This window comes from Chiloscyllium plagiosum, chromosome 30 (assembly GCF_004010195.1).
Source record: "Chiloscyllium plagiosum isolate BGI_BamShark_2017 chromosome 30, ASM401019v2, whole genome shotgun sequence".
NCBI classification, from domain to species: Eukaryota; Metazoa; Chordata; class Chondrichthyes; order Orectolobiformes; family Hemiscylliidae; genus Chiloscyllium; species Chiloscyllium plagiosum.
The window spans coordinates 3,479,040-3,498,876 of NC_057739.1; the positions used below are offsets into that span (position 1 = coordinate 3,479,040).

The 19,837-nt window shown below is 43.0% G+C and overlaps 2 protein-coding genes across 4 annotated transcripts in view; one reads left to right on the forward strand and one right to left on the reverse strand.

Moving 5' to 3' along the window:
* The window catches only part of ssna1 (Sjogren syndrome nuclear autoantigen 1), an 8,372-nt gene extending 8,141 nt beyond the window's left edge, over positions 1-231 (reverse strand). Inside the window, exon 1 of one of the 2 annotated variants that reach the window (XM_043719836.1) lies at positions 96-231. In XM_043719836.1, coding sequence (XP_043575771.1) covers positions 96-147 — 52 coding nt within the window. In that variant the 5' untranslated portion in view covers positions 148-231. The remainder of the gene's footprint in view (positions 1-95) is intronic. The other variant, XM_043719837.1, reaches the window with a different exon arrangement.
* Positions 232-314: 83 nt separating this feature from the next.
* The window catches only part of anapc2 (anaphase promoting complex subunit 2), a 59,838-nt gene continuing 40,315 nt past the window's right edge, over positions 315-19,837 (forward strand). For both annotated transcript variants that reach the window (XM_043719834.1, XM_043719835.1), the window contains exons 1-2: positions 315-570; positions 1,917-2,518. In XM_043719834.1, the coding sequence (XP_043575769.1) occupies positions 472-570; positions 1,917-2,518 (701 nt within the window). In that variant the 5' untranslated portion in view covers positions 315-471. The remainder of the gene's footprint in view (positions 571-1,916; positions 2,519-19,837) is intronic.

The following is a 19,837-nucleotide window of genomic DNA, read 5'->3' on the forward strand; positions in this document are numbered from 1 at the left end:
CGTACCTCCCACCCACTGTTACCCCCCTCCTCCCCGACCCCGAGATTCCCTATGCCATCACTCCCGACCGTCCTCTCCCTCCTCCCGACGCTCACATTTCACCAGCTCGTTGTTGTAACTCTGCAGCGCGGCCCCTTGCTGGGACATGGCGCCTTCCCGGTAACTAGAGGAACCGCTCGAGCCCTGCCTGCGTCATCAACCTGCGACCGAACGTTGACCCTGTGACGACATTCCGCTGCGACAGCTTGCTGTCATGGCAACAGTTCATCTATGGTTTTTCCTTCCAGTGAAATCGTCATCTGTTTAGTTCCAGAATGTAACTAAGATTGACAATAATCGTCACAATTTAAAGAAAAAAGGATTACCGGCAAAAAAACTGGGGGACTTTCAGGTACACGCACCCCGCTGCGCGCGGGTCTCAGTGTCACTGCCTGGTGATTACTGCGCAGGCGCGTTCCCGCACTGGGCGCGATGGCGCTGCTGGAAACTTCTCGTTCGTGCGGCCTCAGCCTGTCAGCCGCCTGGAGTAGACTGAGCGCCGGCCTCGTCCCCCTCTCTGCACTCGGCCTGGTGAGTGCAGACTCGGATTCTCGGTTCATGTTTGTCTGCCACATTGAAGGAGAATGGTGGCCGAGTCTACACTGGGCAGGACGGTGTCTGCTTTGGTGAAGAGGGTCCCCTTCAGGATAAGGCGCGGAGGGGTCTGGTGGAGGTAGTGCCCGCCCACCCCTTTAATAAGGGGCTACTGGAGCTGGTGCCCCTCTGGATAAAAAAAATGTGGTGCCCCCTTTAATAAGGGGCTGTTGGAGGTGGTGCCCCCTAGATAAGAGGGTGGTACCCCCTTAATATGGGGTTGGGAGGGTGGGGATGGGTAGTAGGAGAAAGTGAGGAATGCAGATGCTGGAGATCAGAGTCAAGAGTGTGCTGCTGGGAAAGCACAGCAGGTCAGGCAGCATCTGAGGAGCAGGGGAATCAACATATCGGGCATAAGCCCTTCATCAGGAAGCTGCCTGACCTGCTGTGCTTTGCCAGCAGCACAGTCTTGACTCAGTTGGGGTAGTGCCCCTCTGGATAAGGGGCTGGAGAGTTGCGGTTCCCCTTGGATAAGGGGCTGATGATCTTTGGAGGTACACTTCAGCAATGGCTATGTTCGTTGATCTTGCTAATGGGTAGGATCTGGGGCTTGAAGTTTAGAGCAGTTATGAAATGGCACTATGGCTACACACTGTCTAATCAACTTGACAAACCCATAGCTCCATAATCTGCTTTGCATCCTCTGTTCCACCCAACGTCTCACCTGAGCTAACCTCATCCGTATTGCTCACCCTCTGTCCTTCCCTGTCTACTTTCCCCTTCTCTGACCTGATTGATGGCCACACCTTTAAACTGTTCTAAAGTGACACCATTATACCTGTTAAGATTCACTGATGACAACATTTCTCTAGGTGTAACTGTTTTATTATGAAGATGTTTGATGATGATTTGTTTCTGATAACAATGACAGCAGTGCAATTTTAATTTTAAGGGGTGGCACGGTGGCTCAGTGGTTAGCACTGCTGTCTCACAGCGCCAGGGACCCGGATTCAATTCCTTCCTCGGGCGACTGTGTGGAGTTTGCACATTCTCCCCCTGTCTACTTGGGTTTCCTCCCACAGTCCAAAGATGTGCAGGTTAGGTGAATTGGCCATGCAAAATTGCCCGTAGTGTTTCGTGCATTAGTCAGGGGTAAATGTAGGGGAATGGGTCTGGGTGGGTTGCTCTTCGGAGGGCCAGTGTGGACTTGTTGGGCCGAAGGGCCTGTTTCCACATTGTAGGAAATCTAATCTAATCTACATTAAGCTGAAGTGGTTCAAATGTTGGGAAGTGTAGAGGAGCAATGAAAGAATGAGTTTTTGTGTTTAAATATCCTTTTTTAGGAAGCGTCTGGATTGGGAAGTGGGAGTGACTTCGTTGAGGATGATCTGCATGTTGCATTAGAAACTTTACGGCAGCATGGTTTGCAATCCGTGGCAATGGAATGGTTTATGGAGGTGTTGCAGGTAGACCTTCAGAAGAACATTGCAGCAGAGTTCTGGGACTTTCTCACACAAAGAGAGAACATGGTGACAGAGCAACAGCGCTCAAAGCTCCTATATGATGCCTTCTATATGCTGGATCAAAGACTAGCACCCTACTTGTGCAGTCTGAAATATTTAGAGACTTGGATTGAGGCGGGTCTGATTATCAGTGTAGGACCTGGAACACTAAGGGATAAGGTCTACACGATGGTTAAAGCTGTGTTGTTCTTCTCAACTGTACAACCCTTTCAGGAGATTATACATGAGTTTTACACTCGTGCTTTCAGTATCTATGTGCACCAAGACAAGACCCTACGGAATGGAGATAGCATGAATGAAGAGGAAGATGAGAATGCAGTCGATGATATAGAACTGCTAAACTGTGCTGGCTGTAATGCTGCGAAAGAGCAATGCTGGTGTACCACTGCTGTGGAGCAGTTTGCAAAAGTCAATCACGTATTGTAAGTATCAATCTTTTGTTCATAATTTAGCAGTTTGCCAGTTGTACTTTTTAGTGTCATCCCGTTCCCACCTCAGTCGAAACAAAACACTCAGAGACATAGCATAGTTTTACCTCCTTCATCTTTATTCCTGGACCCTGGAGAGAGAGAGAGAGAGAGAGAATGATGGCCCATGTGCACAGAGACATGAGTTTTCGGTCTTCTCTCAAACAGCAGTTTCTTAATGAATTATGTAGTCACTTACAGGAGGAGCATCCAGATAAGGCAACATATGTATTGATTGGGTGACAGTTACAATCAGTGAGTGTCAATAGTAAAGATTAAGCCATCTGCTGTTACACAATGAATAACTGGCTTCACATAATAAATATATTTCACCTTGATAACTGACTTTACATACTGAATGCTTCTTCACCTTGTTAAATGGCTTTACATAATGAATGCTTTTCTACCTTGTTAACCCACTACCCTTACCTTCAGCACCTCATTGTTCACTGCAAGTTCTTATCTGAGCTGAGTCATGCTAGTTGAACCTTTTGTTTCCCAAAACTCAAAACTTACCTCTTTCCTTACCTGCTCATACCTTATACACTTTCTCATTCCTTCCTCTTATTATTTCATGATAAACCACCTAGATGGCACTACCAGCTTTCATAAGACTCTGACAGCCAATATTTGAGCAAGTTATTGACACACAGCGATTATAACAACAAAAATTACAAGTCCATTACAGTAAATAGAGTTTGAAGAATCCTCCCATGTGGAAAAAATTTGATAGTGATTTAGAAGCTTCTGTCTTAAGCTTCCAATAACAATGAGAGCAGTGCAATTTTAATTACATTGAGCTGAAGTGGTTCAAATGTTGGAAAGTGTAGAGGAGCAATGAAAGAATTAGTTTTTGTGCTTCCCCTCCAAGTCGAGTGGAAATGAGCTAGTTCTCTAAAGTCTCATTCAGTAAAGTCCAACCTGAAAAGGAAATCCTGTCTGGCCTTGCACACCACTCCATGGAGAAATCTGAATTCTTGGATAAGGGCAGTCAAATATTTAACAAAGCTGACGAGACTTGCGTCCTTACAGCGATGCTTCAGATGGAGTATACCACACATCTGAGTGTGCAGTGCAGCTGCAGGTTAGGTGAATGCAGCAATCTTTGCTGCTTCTGCTCCTGCTCTGCTGTTAAATGTAACAAAGCCGTCTGGCTGTTGTGATGTTAACTTGATCCGTGAACCTTCACATCCCTTAAATGATCGAACAACGAGGTAAAGCTCACGTGGTTTAATGTACATAGGAAGGCCACTGACAAAAAGCTTATCAACTGTTAGTTTCTTCACTTTTCGTGCTCATGACTGGGGAGCTGATTGAATCTGTTGGATCAGGTTGTGGAGGGCAATGGTCCGAAGGAGTACTTTACCTGTGAATGAAGAAACTCAAGAGACGATGTTAGCTGCTGAAAGTATCTCTGCATTTCCTGTCTCATTCCTTCCTTGCCAAGATGGTTATCAGTATGAAGACAGTCATATGTTTAACTACACTAAATTGTGTCTGCCTATTTCAGTCTTCTTTGAATTCTTAAAGTCTATTACTCTGTTCACTATTTATGACATTATCAAGTTTTATACAATCCATTAACTTTTAAATTGTACTACCTCAACAATCAGTCAATTATAAACAATAATCAATGGCCCTACAATCAAACCCTCAGGTATCCTGTTCAGGTTATTCAAAAATTATTTTCCTTTAACAATAATTTGTTACCAATAATACTTTAACAGCAATACTTGGCTAATGTGAAAGCTGTCAGGAAAAGTATTTCCAAAATCTAGAACAGCAGGAAAATAGCAAAATGTTTCCTGTGCTTTAGCAATTGAAGAGGCGGTTTCAGTTCAGATTTAAATCTCAAATATTTGTGGGAAGTAAATGCAGAATATTTCAAAATATGTTCTCCAAATGAAACTTCCCAAATAAAATAGCTGGAATCATTCATTGTGTAACCGCAGATGTTACATCTTTTCTATTGACACTCGCTGATTGTAATGGTCACCCAATCAATATGTATGTTACCTTCTCTGGCTGCTCTTTCCTGTAAGTGACTATATAATTCATTAAGAAACTGCTGTTTGAGAGAAGACCGAGAACTCATGACTCTGTGCACATGGGAGATCATTCTCCCTCCCTTCAGAGCCCAGAATAAAGATGAAGGAGGGAAAGGTATACTATGTCTCTGAGCGTTTTGCTTCAACTGAGACGGGAACGGAACGCCAATATGAACTCTCCTGCTTCTCACATGATGCCTGAACTGCTATGTTTTTTCCAGTGTCACACTTTTTGATTAATGCTGTAAATATGGCCTAACCAAAGTCTTAGAAATTTGTAATGTGACATCCTGACTCATGTACTCAGTTCACCGACCTTTACTGCCCTCTCTACTGTGTGGCCACTTTCGGGGAGCTATGGATTTGAACCCCAAGATCCCTCTATACATCAATGCTGTTCAGAGTCCCACTATTAATTAAGTACTTTTCCTTAACCTATGTTCTCCCAAAATGCAGCACATCACACTTACCCAGGTTAAGCTCCATCTGCCATTTCTCCGCCCGTATTTGCGACTGATCTACATCTGGCTCTATCCCTTGACAACCTTCAGTACTCTCCACAAGGCAACTGATCTTTGTATTATTTGCAAACTTACTAACTCACCCATCTACATTTTCATCCAAGTCATTTATATAAGTCACAAACAGCAGAGGTCGCTGCAGTCATGGACCTCCAGCCAGAAAAACACCCACTCCACCACTTTTCTTGTATTAAACTTTTCTTTTAAGGTTTCTTGGTTTTGTTTTGTCTTCTCACTCACACGCTGAGAAGGGAGAAAGATATTTTCTGCATGTAGGTTCAGGATTACGCTGGCTGCACAGCTCCCACCAGTGTGTAACAGACTGTAGCGTGACCAATCTGAGAGCTGTTGTCAAGTAGTTTTTTCCTTAACTTAAAACCCCCGGCACTGGCTCTGACTCATTATGACGATCCAACTACTTCAAAAGCAACATAATCTTTACAGCTAAAAATGTGCATCACCTGTTATTTCAAGTTGCGATACTCATCTGGTATTTTAGCTGTATAGCAATATCTGACTTCCATTCCCATTTATAGTTCAACTGGGGTTCCTTGCAGTAGGCGGGATGTACGTGTGAGAACTATACTGGGTAATGTATGCCTTCCAATGTTCCACTCTTCATTACTGACAACAGTTTAGCAAAATGGAGAGGTTTAAATAGGGAATTTGAGGGAAATTAGACCAGGCACCTCGTGGCATAGCTGTCAATGGTGGAGCATTTAGAAGTGATCAGAGGTCAAAATTAAAACCTAATAATTTGTTGGATCTCGGGCGGGAGAAGGTTGCAGGAATGGAGAGGGACATTGTTATGGAGGAAATTAAAAATGTAAGAATGTGAATTTTAAAATCTCTGGCATTGTTAAACCAGGGCTGCAAAGGGTGGTGCTGGAAAACCACAGCAGGTCAGGCAGCATCCGAGGAGCAGGACACTTGGACATTTTGTGCATAATCCCTTCAGGAATGGGTGTGGGGGTGTATTATGGGGCTGAGAGTTAAATAGGAGGATGGGGGTGTGGTAAGGTAGTTGGGAAGTCGATAAGTAGATGCAGACGAGGTGTTCTTCTTCTAGTTTGCAGTGGAGGCAGCCCAGGAGTTGCAGATCCTTTGGGGAGTGGGAGGGGGAGTTGAAGTAGTCAGCCACAGGGCGATGGGGTTGTTTAGTGCATGTGTCCCAGAGATGTTCCCTGAAACATTCTGCGAGTTGATGTCCTGTCTTCCCAAAGTAGAGGAGACCACATTGAGAGCAATGAGCACAGAAGATGAGGCGTTTGGATGTGCAGGAAAATCTCTGCTGGATGTAAAAACATCCTTTGGGGCCTTGGACTGAGGTGATTGGGGAGGTGAGGATGCAAGTTTTACACCTCTTGCGGCAGCAAGGGAAGGTGCTGTGTGTGGAGGGTCATTTGGTGGGGGCCATGGACCTGACAAAGGGATCACGGAGGGAATGGTCTCTGTGGAATGCAGATGGGCTGTGGAGGGAGGTATATCTCTGGTGGTGATGTTAGGTTCCTTTTTCGAGGTTTCACACACGAGATGTAATTTGCACACGCCGACTTCTACAAACAGTCAAAGTTTATTAAAGCTTATACAAGCTAGGTGACCCCCTTTTACTCCCCCCTTCGCAGGCATGAGAGGTCGAGTCAAAAGAGGCCCTGAACATCATGAATGTTGTCCCCAGCCAATTCCAGAATGTTCAGTCAGTGCAGTTTAACTCTTTAATATTGCACAAATGTCCAGATAAATATTCAGAATTTAATCTTTTAAGGGGAGAGGGATGAACTGGAGATCGTTGCACACATTGGTACTAACAACATAGGAGAAGAAAAGTGAATATAGGAAGTTAGACAGGAATTAAAAAGGAGGTCCTCGAAGGTGCCAATATCTGTATTACTCCTTGTGCCAGCAGCTAGTGAGGGTAGGAATAGGAGGATAGAACAGCTGAATGCATGGCTGAGGAACTGGTGCAGGGGAGAAGGATTCACTTTTTTTTGGATCATTGGAATCTCTCCTAGGGTAGAAGTGACCTGTATAAGAAGGACGGAATCTACTGACAGGGAGATTTGCTAGGGATGCTTGGGAAGATTTAAACTAGTAAGGTGGGGTGTGGAACCAGGGAGATAGTGAGGAAAGAGATCAGCCTTAGACTTGGACAGTTGGGAAAAGCAGCAAGTCAAAGAGCCAGGACAGGCAGGAACAAAGCAGAGAAGGAGGTAGGGCAGCTAAATTAAACTGCATTTATTTCAATGCAAGAGGCCCAGCAGAGATGGCAGATGAGTTCAGGGCATGGTTAGAAACATGGGATTGGGATATCATGGCAATTAGAGACATGGCTCAGGGATAGACAGGACTGGCAGCTTAATGTTCCAGGATACAAATGCTACAGGAAAGGTAGAAAGAGGGGCAAGAGAGGAGGGGGAGTGGCATTGTTGATAAGGGCTAACATTATGACTGTACTTAGGGAGGAAAGAAGAAATGGATGATCACCTTACTGGAATTGTACTGTAGTAAGTGAGCTATTGAGGAACAAATTTGTTAGGAGATCTCAATTATCTGTAAGAATAATAAGATGGTTATGATAGGGGGTTTTAACTTTCCAAACATAAACTGGAACTGCCACAGTGTTAAGGGCTTGGATAGAAAGGAATTTAAGTAAATTCAAGAAAATGTTATGATTCAGCATGTGATGCATTTACGAGAGAAAGTACAAAACTTGATCTACTCTTGGGAAATAAGGCAGGGCAGGTGACTGAAGTATCAGTGGGGGTGCACTTTGGGGCCAGTGACCATAATTCTGTTGGTTTTAAAATAGTGATGGAAAATGATAGACTGGATTGTGGGCAGCACGGTGGCACAGTGGTTAGCACTGCTGCCTCACAGCGCCAGAGACCCGGGTTCAATTCCCGACTCAGGCGACTGACTGTGTGGAGTTTGCACATTCTCCCCGTGTCTGCGTGGGTTTCCTCCGGGTGCTCCGGTTTCCTCCCACATTCACAAAGATGTGCGCGTCAGGTGAATTGACCATGCTAAATTGCCTGTAGTGTTAGGTTAAAGGGGTAAATGTAGGGGTATGGGTGGGTTGCGCTTCGGCGGGTCGGTGTGGACTTGTTGGGCCGAAGGGCCTGTTTCCACACTGTAAGTAATCTAATCTAATCTAATCATTACAATCATAGAAACCCTACAGTGTGGAAACAGGCCATTTGGCCCAACAAGTCCATACCGACCCTCTGAAGAGTATCACACCCAGACCCATTCCCCTACCCTATTACTTAACATTGCCCGGACTAATACACCTCACCTACACATTCTGGAACACCACGGGCAATTTAGCACGACCAATTCACCTAACCTGCACATCTTCAGACTTTGGGAGGGAACCGGAGAACCCGGAGGAAACCCATGCAGATACGGATAGAATGTGCAAACCCCACACAGACCGTTGCCCAAGGCTGGAATCGAACCCTGGTCCCTGGTCCTGTGAGGCAGCAGTGCTAACCACTGAGCCATCGTGCTGCCCCGATTTGAAAGTTAAAAGTTTTAAATTAGGGAAGGCAGTTGAGGGATTGACAGTATTAGGCAAGATTTTTCAAAAGTTGATTGTGGAGAAAGTTTCCAAATAGACAGAAGGCTGCAAAATGGGAACCCTTTAAAAATGACATAACAAGAGTCCAGAGACAGTATGTTCCTGTTAGAGAGAAGGGCATGGTTGGTAGGTGTAGGGAATGCTGCTTGACTAGAGAAATTGAGGCCTTTATTAAGAAAAAGAAGGAAGCTTATATCCGGTATAGACAACAGAGGTCAAGTGAATCCTTAAAGTATAAAGGTAGTAGGAATATGCTTAAGAGGGAAATCAGGAGGGCAAAAAGGGGGCATGAGATAGCTTTGGCAAACAGGATTAAGGAGATTTTATAAATACATTAAGGACAAATGGATGTCCAAGGAGAGAATAGGGCCCCTTAAAAAACTGCAAGGCCACTATGTTTGGAGATGGGGAGATACTAAACAACTATTTTGCGTCAGTGTTTACTGTGGAGTGAGATATGGAAGGTACAGAACATGGGGAAATAAATAACGACATCTTGAAATATGTGCTGGAGGAGAAGGTGCTGGACGTCTTAAAATGCATAAAGGTGGATAAATCCTCAGGACCTAATCAGATGTACCCTAGAACTCTGGGAAGCTAGGGAAAAGATTGCTAGGTCTCTTGCTGAGATATTTGATTTATCGATAACCACAGGTGAGATGCCCTAAGACTGGAAGTTGGCTAACAAGGTACAACCATTCAAGAAAGGTAGTAGGGAAAAGCCAGGGAACTACAGACCAGTGAGCCTGACATCAGTGGTGGGCAAGTTGTTGGAGGGAGCCCTAGGGACAGGATTTACATGTATTTGGAAAGGCAAGGACTGATTAGGGGTAGCCAACATGAGTTTGTTCATGGGAAATCATGTCTCACTAACTTGATTGAGTTTTTTGAAGAAGTGACGAAGAGGATTGATGAGGACACAGTAATGGACGTGATCTATGTGGACTTCAGTAAGGTATTCGACAAGATTCCTCATGGTAGATTTGTTAGCAAGGTTAGATCTCATGGAATTGAAAAATGTGGTGCTGGAAAAACACAGCATGCCAGGCAGCATCCGAGGAGCAGGAGAATCGACGTTTCGGGCATAAGCCCTTCTTCAGGAATGAGGCTGGTGTGCCCAGCGGGCTGAGATAAAAGGTAGAGGGGAGGGAATTTGGGGGAGGGGCGCTGGGAACACGATAGGTGGAAGGAGGGTGAGGGTGATAGGCCGGAGGGGGGGTGGGGTTGGATGATCTACGGCCCTTAATAAACCCCATCTGATCCTCCTTTATGATATGTGGCAGTACCCTTTCTAGTCTCAATGCTAACGTTTTAGAAAGGATTTTAAAATCTACATTTAGCAAGGGTATTGGTCTGTATGACGTACAATCTTCTGGATCCTTTCCTTTTTTAAGGATAAGAGAGATATTTGCCTCTTTCAGCGAAGGCGGTAGACAGCCCTGACTATATGCATAGTTATACATGTCCATAAGTGGACCAGCCAGTATTCCTGTAAATTCTTTATAGAATTCAGCTTGAAAGCCATCTGGGCCAGGTGCCTTACCGCTCTGAAGTTGCCTGATTGCGTCAAGTATTTCTTGGACTGTTAGGGGAGCATTTAAGACCGATACCTGTTCCGGAGTTAGACCCAGAAAGGTCAAATTTTAAAAAAATGATTGCATCCTCCTAGTCCTGTCTTCACAATCCTACGATTTATATAATTCAGAATAAAATTTTCTAAAGATTGCATTAATCTTTTTATGATCATGAGTCAAAATACCCGTACTTTCCTTGATAGACGTGATAGTTTGAGGGGCCTTTTGTTTCTTTGCAAGAAAAGCTAAGTATCTACCCGGTTTGTCGCCAAATTCATATAACCTTTGTTTTGCAAATAATATTTCCCTCTTAGCCGTTTGGGTAAGCGTAGTGTTTAGAGCTGTCCTAAGGGCCGTAATCCTTTGCAATTTAATAATAGAAGGTCTATCAGCATAGGCAGTTTCAGCTGCTTTTAAGCGAGCTTCGAGCTGACGCTGTTGTTCTCCCTTTAATTTTTTCTGGGTTGCTGAGTAGGAGACGATCAAACCTCCCGCGTAAGCTTTGATGGTTTCCCACATCATTGATGGGTTGCTAGCCGTACCTAAATTAATTTCTAAAAAAGTTTTAAATTCTTGAGAGAAGTACTTTACAAATTTACTGTCTTTCATTAGGAAGGGGTCCATACGCCAATGCTGAGGGGATGTCCCATTGTTCCTCACCTTAGTTTCCATATACACAGCAGCATGGTCGGAAATTGCTATACTACCTATTTTACAGGATGATATGGAATTTTAAAAAATCGAGGGGGCAAAAAACATATCAATTCTGGTATGGCATTTATGTGGATTGGAGTAAAAAGAAAAAATCTCTGCCCTGTGGATGGAGAAATCTCCATCCATCTACTAATCCTAATTCTTTGTTCAGATCCATCAATTGTCGAGATCTGGGAGATGCTCCTGCAGTACTCTTGGGAATCCTATCTATTTCCGGATCCATAATACAATTAAAGTCTTCCCCTATAATTGTATGACGGGCACCAAGAGCCATCAATTTTGAGAAGGCTTCCGTTATAAATTTAAAGGGGTGTGCCGGGGGGCAGTACAAATTTAAAATCCCATATTCCTCTCCATTTATAAGGGCTTTAATCAGAATATATCGTCCAGATTCATCTTTTATCTGATTTAGGATTTTGAAAGGGAAATTCTTCCGAACAAGATTAAAAACAACCCTAATTTTTGAGCTAAAAGAAGAAAAAAAGGCCTGATCAAATCCACCCTGTTTTAATTTCAAGTGTTCTTTATCCAACAGATGTGTCTCCTGTAGGAGAGCAATATCAACTCTTTCTTTCTTAAGATTTGATAATATTTTCTTCCTTTTGACTGGTGAATTACTTCCCTTGACATTCCAGGTGCACCATTTAACCGACTGATCAACCATAATCATCCGGGCAAATCCGAGATCCCCCGGGAGGGGAAACTCTATCCAAAACATCCCGAGCATAGAGCATATAAAATTCACAAAAATAAAGGCTCTTTAATACACTCACAACAGTATAATAAAAAAACTATTTCTAAATAATAAAAAAAAACGTATTTAAATGGAGATTTTCCCCCTTGTTCCCAGGGGGTGTCACTTCCTTTCCAAAGGTCCATCGTATCCTGTCCCAACCAATGCCCCACCCTTGACCCAGGCGCTCCTCAATAGGATGAGGAGAATTCAGATATAATACAAAGCTTGAGTTAACAGTGAGCACCCTACCCTCACCCCCCCCACCCACACCTGGATATATTTGGTAATGTTAATACCATGTATAAACATATATAATAAATAAATCCCTCTCCCCACCCCCCAAGATAATACTAAACAGTAAGGCAAGAAAAAAGAAAAAGGAGGGGGGATATAAACCGGAGTGGGGGAAAGGCAAACCAACATCCATTGTCTCTTACAATTTATCTAAGAGAGTCCAAAAATTCCTTGGCCTTTTCTGACGATCCGAAGTTATACACGGATCCTTCATGGTTAAAGCGTAGCGTCGCTGGGTAGCATAAGGAGTACTGAATATTTAAGTCCCTTAAACACTTCTTCACCTCATCGAATGCCTTCCTCTTTCGGACCAGAGCTGGGGAAAAGTCCTGGAATAACATGATCTTGGATCCTTTATAGATCATGGCTTGGGAATCTTTTCCAAGATTTCTAGAGGCTTCTAGGAGTATCTGCCTCTCCCTATAGCTCTGCAGCTGGAACAGGATGGGGTGAGGGCGCTGGTTCGAGCCGGGCCCGCGTATTGCGACCCGGTAGGCCCATTCTACTCTTACCTGGCCTGATCCAGCCTCCAGATTTAAAAGCTGTGGCAGCGACTGCTCAAGAAACGCTGTAAGCTGGCCTTCCTCTTCCCGTTCAAGAAGGCCCAGCAAACGAATATTTTTTTGGCGACCTCATTATCGAGGTCATCAATATGATTCTCTAAGGTCTGGACTCGCTGTTCGAGAGTCCGGACCTGATCCACGGCCGATTGCGCTGTGGTTTCGGAGGTCGCGGCCTTTAGCTCCACCCCTCCAACTCGGCACTCGATTTCTTTAATGTCTCGGTCGTGCTTTTGCAGCGCGGCCGAGAGTGAGTCCAGTCGACTTTGGGATTCTTAAATGAAAGCGTCGATCTTCGCGTCCAGCTTGGAGATGATTTCCACGAGGCTTGCCACAGTAGGTAAGTCCCCCGGGGCAGCTGTGGGCGCCTCTGCTGCAGGTGGAGAGGGTGGGGGAGGGGTTCCTGCTTGCTGAGAGCTGCAGGCTCCCTTCCCTTTAGTCATTTTTACTGAAGATTAAATTGTTTAAATACAACACTAAGCAACTAATTAAATTAAACAGTTATTTTAAATGATTTGGTGAGTGTGGTGGGGGTGGATAACCCACTTTGCCCAAGTCTTGGGAGGAGCACTGTCGACTCAGACTTGCTGGGTCGCCACCATCTTGGATCCCCCCAGGACTTATACACTTAATGGGAATGTTACTAAACAAAGAGACCTTGGAGTTCAGGTTCATAGTTCCTTGAAAGTGGAGTCGCAGATAAATGGGATAGTGAAATAGGCATTTGGTATGCTTCCTTTATTAGTCAGAGCATTGAGTATTGGAGTTGGGAGGTCATGTTGAGGCTGTACTGGACATTGGTTCGGCTACTTTTGGAATATTGTGTGCAATTCTGATCTCCAACCCATAGGAAGGATGTTGTGAAAAGATTTATAAGGATGTTGCCAGGATTGGATGGTTTCAGCTATAGGGAGAGGCTGAATAGGCTGGGGCTGTTTTCCCTGGAGTGTCAGAGGCTGAGGAAACCTTTATAAACCTTATAGAGGTTTATAAAATCATGAGCATGGATAGGGTAAATAGGCAACGTCTTTTCTCCAGGGTGTGAGAGACCAAAACTAGAGACCATAGCTTTAAGAACAAAGAGAATTACAGCAGAGGAACAGGCCCTTTGTCTCTCCAAGCTTGCGCCGATCCAGATCCTCTATCTACACCTGTCGCCTGTTTTCTAAGGTTTTGTATCCCTTTACTCCCTGCCCATTCATGTATCTGTCAAGATACATCTTAAATGAAGCTATTGTATCCACTTCTACCACTTCCGCTGGCAATACGTTCCAAGCACCCACCACCATCTGTAAAGAACTTTCCTCTCATATCTCCCTTAAACTTTTCCCTTCTCACTTTGAACTCGTGGACTCCTAGTAATTGAGTCCCCCACTCTGGGGGAAAAAGCTTCTTTCTATCCACCCTGTCTATACCTCTCATGATTTTGTAGACCTCAATCAGGTCCCTCCTCAACATCCATCTTTTTAATGAAAATAATCCTAATGTACTCTCTTCATAGCTATCACCCTCCACACCAGGTAACATCCTGGTGAACATCCTCTGCAGCCTCTCCAAAACATCCACATCATTTTGGTAATGGGGCGACCAGAAATGTATGCAGTATTCAAAATGTGGCCGAACCCAATTCTTGCACAACTATAACATGACCTGCCAACTCCTGTACTCAATACCCCACCAATGAAGGAAAGCATGCAGTATGCCTCCTTGACCACTCCCTCTATTGACCTGCATTGCCACCTTCAGGGAATGATGGACCTGAACACCCAGATCTGTCTGTACATCAATATTCCCCAGGACTTTTCCATTTACTGTAGAGTTTGGTCTTGAATTGGATCTTCCAAAATGCATCATAGAACATAGAACAATACAGCACAGAACAGCCCTTCGGCCCACGATATTGTGCTGAACATTTGTCCTAGCTTAAGCACCCATCCATCTACCTATCCAATTGCCGCTTAAAGGTCGCCAATGATTCTGACTCTGCCACTCCCACAGGCAGCGCATTCCATGCCCTCCACCACTCTCTGGGTAAAGAACCTACCCCTGACATCCCCCCATACCTTCCACTCTTCACCTTAAATTTATGTCCCCTCACATTTGCCCGGATTGAACTCGATCTGCCATTTCTCTGCCCAACTCTCCAGTCTATCTATGTTCTGCTGTATCCTTTGACACTCCCCTTCACTATCTGCTCCTCCACCAATCTTAGTGTCATCTGCAAACTTGCTAATCAGACCACCTATACCATACTCCAGATCATTTATGTATATCACAAATGGTGGTCCCAGCACGAATCTACAGGTCTACATTTTGAGAAACTCCCTTCCACTTCTACTCCCTGTCTCCTGTTATCTAGCCAGTTCTTTATTGATCTAGCGAGTACACCCTGGACCCCATGCAACTTCACCTTCTCCATCAGCCTAACATGGGGAACCTTTTCAAATGCCTTACTGAAGTGACATCTACAGCTCTTCCCTCATTAATCAACTTTGTCACTTACTCAGTGAATTCTGTTAAGATGGTAAGACAAGACTGTCCCTGCACAAAACAAATTTGCCTATCACTGATAAGCACATTTTCTTCCAAATGGGAATAAATTCTGTCCTTCAATATCTTCTCCAGCAGCTTCCCCAACACCGATGTCAGACTCATCAGTCTGTAATTACCTGAGTTATCCCTGCTACTCTTCTTAAACAAGGGGACAACATTAGCAATTCTCCAGTCCTCTGGGACTTCACCCATGTTCAAGAACGTTGCAAAGATATCTGTTAAGGCCCCGGCTATTTCCTCTCTCGCTTCCCTCAGTAATGTGGGATAGATCCTATCCGGACCTGGGGATTTTCTACCTTAATGCCTTTTAGAATACCCAACATTTCCTCTCTCCTTATGCCGACTTGACCAAAAGTAATCGAACATCTATCCCTAACCTCAATATCCGTCATGTCCCTCTCCTCGGTGAATATCAATGCAAAGTACCCTTTAAGAATCTCATCCATTTTCTCTGGCTCCACACATAACTTTCCTCCTTTGTCCTTGAGTGGGCCAACCCTTTCTCTAGTTACCCAAAAACCATTATGGTGAAGTGTGAAGGCCTGATTGGTAGCATTCAAATGAGGATTTAACATTTTTATATAATTTCTGGGTAAATGCTGAAAAGAAAGAACAAAGGTCATATTGCTTTAAAACCAAGTTGCTGTAGTATTGATTTGGCACCAGATGGCAATCAAGTATTTAGTACAGCAAACTTTGATTCAACTGACACCTTATGAACTGGTACTCTTGATAAACCTGCAAAAATTAGATACCTCAAATACTGCGAAGTTTGCTGTACTATTCTGTGCAGTTATAGTTTTTAAATTTATTTATCTCAATGTAAATATACTCGTTCAATCGTATGAACGTATGCAATATCAACAGTCAATTCAATTTCTCCTCAAATACTGCAATATCCAAGTAGTCAGTTGAGGGTGCGAGGGAGAAGATTCTCACCAGTAAGTTTTATTTAAGGCAATAGTGTATTATTATTTAAGCGATTTATGCTGTAAGTATAACAGATATGTATGCCCCCTGCATTACATTTCTATTACTTAGCGTGTGGTTTTACATTATTCATGTGGACCTCTTGATCATCAGGAATATTTGATCAATTGGTACATTCCTGGTCCCATAGCTGTCAGATAATAAAATAATTTATTATACATGAAAGTTTATATAGCTTTTACAGAAGGTACTACAGATGTTTAGGTGAGAGGATTTCCTGTTGTCTTATCCTGATTTAAGATTGTGTGCTGAGCAAACAGTCATCACACTCATTGCATGGTAATTAATTAATTGAATCAATGGGCAGCCTGAAAAGCCTTATTTTAAAAAAATTACATTTCTGTAACATCTTTCAGTGCCTCCATTTTGCCTTGGTACCAATGAGACACTTATGAAATGTCGGAAACTGTTTTCTTATAGAAAATCAAGCAGGCAATTTCCCCCCCACAGACGAAATTAAATTTTCCTCTTGGTTCGATCATGATTGTTAGTGAGGACACTGCAATGCCAAGGTATATAAGGATATGGGCCAAAAGTTGGAAATGAAATCAGTTAGGTGTTTGACTTTGGTGTGGACATTATGGGCTGGAGGGCCCTTTCTTGTGCTGTAGATCTCTATGATGCTATGACAGGAATTACTTCTTTCTCTTTGAAATATTGCCGCAGAATGCACCTGAGGGGGCAAGGGAACTCTATTTTGTCTCCTCCAGAAGGTATGACTTCCAACAATGCAAAGCTTCCTTGAGCTGTCCTGAAATGTCAATCAATTGTGTACTCGAGTCTCTGGAGTGGATCTTCAACCCATTAACCTCTGACTCAACAGTGAGTTTCTCTCTTTCATGATGTGGTTCGTGTGTTCAGTGAACTTCCTGAGGAAGTGGTGAATGTGGATACAATTGCAATGTTTAAAAGACGTTTGGATAGATATATGAATAGGAGAGATTTGGAGGGATATGGGTCAGGAGCAGGGAGGTGGGGCTAGTTTAGTTTGGGATTATGATTGGCGTGGACTGGTTTGACCGAAGGGTCTGTTTCTGTGCTGTATGACTCTGTGAGCAACGTGTGGGCAACGTTATAAGGCCAGCATTTATTGTCAACAACAAAAACAGAAATTGCTGGAAAAGTAATTCTGAGGAGGGGTCACCAGCCCCAAAATGCTAACTCTCATTTCTTCACAGATGCTGAAAGACCTGCTGAACTTTTCCAGTGATTTGTTTTTGTTTCTGATTTACAGCATCTGCATTTCTTACAGTTTTTATTCAGCATTTATAGTCTGTCCTAATTAGGAGAAAGTAAATCAGCAGGGGCAGGGACATCTCTAGTGAAGTTAGGTGGGGAGTTCAGGATTCTCTAAAGGAATGGTGAAATATTTCTGTCAGGGGAATGATAAACAAAACATTGTAGATGCTAGTTGCTGAAACAAAAATAAAGGGCTGGTGAAACTCGATCTGGTGAAGAATTATTGGGCATTCAACGTTTAATATGTTTCAACCTCCACAGAGACTACCAGATTTGAGTTTCTCCAGTACTTTCTGTGAATAAAGTCTTGCATAACAGTTAATGTAATTGACATAAACCATGGTTTGTTCCTTACAAGTAATATTAAAATAAACAAAAATGTTGCCCAATTTCCATGATATCTAATAGCGTGTGTATCAACTATAATCGAATTCAACAGAAAGTTCTTCACAGAGTGAGTGGTGCTAATTTGGAACTTGTTACCATGGAAATGTTTGGATTCAATGCAATGGATGTATTTTAGGGGAAGCTAGATAAACACGTACAAGAGAAATTAATAGAAGGCCCTGTTGATAGGGTGACATGAGTGACATAGAGGTTTGTGTCAAGTGTAAACACCAGCTCAACTGGTTCCTGTGCTGCATGTTCTGAGTAATACGATTCTGAAAATTCTGAGGTTATTAAGGATGGTTGTTGATTTGCTTATGCCATCATGTGATTAAACTGAAAGAAGAACCCTGCATTCCTTTGGCTGCTGCATGTTTACTGATATCTTATGTCAGAATAATATGACTCTTATGTACAGTACAACCTTGCATGGATATGCTATCATCTAACCGTTATAGTTAGTCCTACGTAGAGATACTCTGATTACTGTTCCTCTATCTGAAATAGTAGTGTAGAAAAATTTAATAGTCACTCCCTTGAATTTATGATATCTTTTGAGATAATGAGATGAAGGTCAGGGAGCAGGTCCTTTCTTTACTCTGTAAATTGCAGTATAGAGTTGGGGAAGAGGAGACAATTTATATGAATATATAATCTGATGAGCTGTGATTCTTTATAGTCATGCTACATGATCATTAGGGTGCACTTTAAAGTTGAGAGTTGTGTTGAAGTCTGTTCTTGGTTTGCAGTAGCACTGATATGGTGGTTTACATGTGGTCCCACATTTTAAGACCAGAATATTTAGAAACAGAAATAGACCATTTGGTTTATCAAATCCACTCTGTCACTCAAGGAGATTAAGGCCGATCTGATAATTCTCAACTCTGTTTTCTGCCTTATCCCCATCACCAATAATTCCCTTAATAGTTAGAAATCAGTCTATCTCAGCTGTGAATATACTTGACGTCCTAGACTTGACAGCCTTCTGTGGTGAAAAATTGCATAGATTGACTACTTTCTGAAAGAAGATATTTGTCTTAAATGGATGGCCTCTTACTCTGAGATTATGCCCTCTAGTCCTAGAGCTTCTACAAGTGTAAAAAACCTCTCTGCATCCATGCTGTAAAGCCCCTTGAGAATTATTTATGTTTCAATGCAGTCACTTCTCATTTTTCTAAACTCTAGCGAGCTCCAGAAGCCCTGCTCGCCTAACCTGTTCTCCTAAGAAAATCCCTCTATACTCAGGATCAATGTAGTGAATCTTCTGTAGACTGCTTCATTGCCAGTATGGGGGGACTGAGCATGTGGCAGTTCAATAATTTACAACTTGTCATCCTGAAAATGTGCCCTTTATTCCAACTTTCTGTAAGATCACTCCTCATTGATTAAAAACCTTAATAAATAAAGGCCTAATGTGTTTAGCTTTTCTTGATAAATAAATCTTTTCATCCTTATAATCAACCTAATATATCTCTCTTGAACTGCCTCAAATGCCATTATACCCTTTTTTAAATACAAGGACTAAAACTGTGCGCTGTGCTCCTGTTGCGGCCTCATGAATGCCCTGTACAGTTGTACAGTTGAACAAAAGAGCATAAGAAATAGGACCTGGAGTTGGCTATCTGGCCTATCGAGCTGCTCTGCCATTCGGTAAGATCGTGGTTAATGTCTTCATGGACTCAGCACCACTTACTCGCCTGCTCACCATAACCCTTAATTCCTTTACTGTTCATAAATCCTTCCCTTAAAAACATTCAACAAGGTAGCCTCAACTGCCTTACTGGGCAGGAAATTCCACACATTCACAACCCTCTGGGTGAAGAAGTTCCTCCTCAACTCAGTCCTAAATCTGCTTCTATCTTATCTAATCCCCTCATAATTTTATGTATTTTAAAATTCCAGTGAGTATAGTCCCAGTCTATGCAATCTCTTCTCATAACAAGATTTCTCTATTTTAAAGACCAGTACTGTTATGAACCAGGCTAGACCCCCTCAAAATACTTTAAGAATGTAGTCTAGATCCTAACTTTTTCTTATTTTAAAGGCAGTTTGAAGTGCATATTTCAGGTGTGATATAG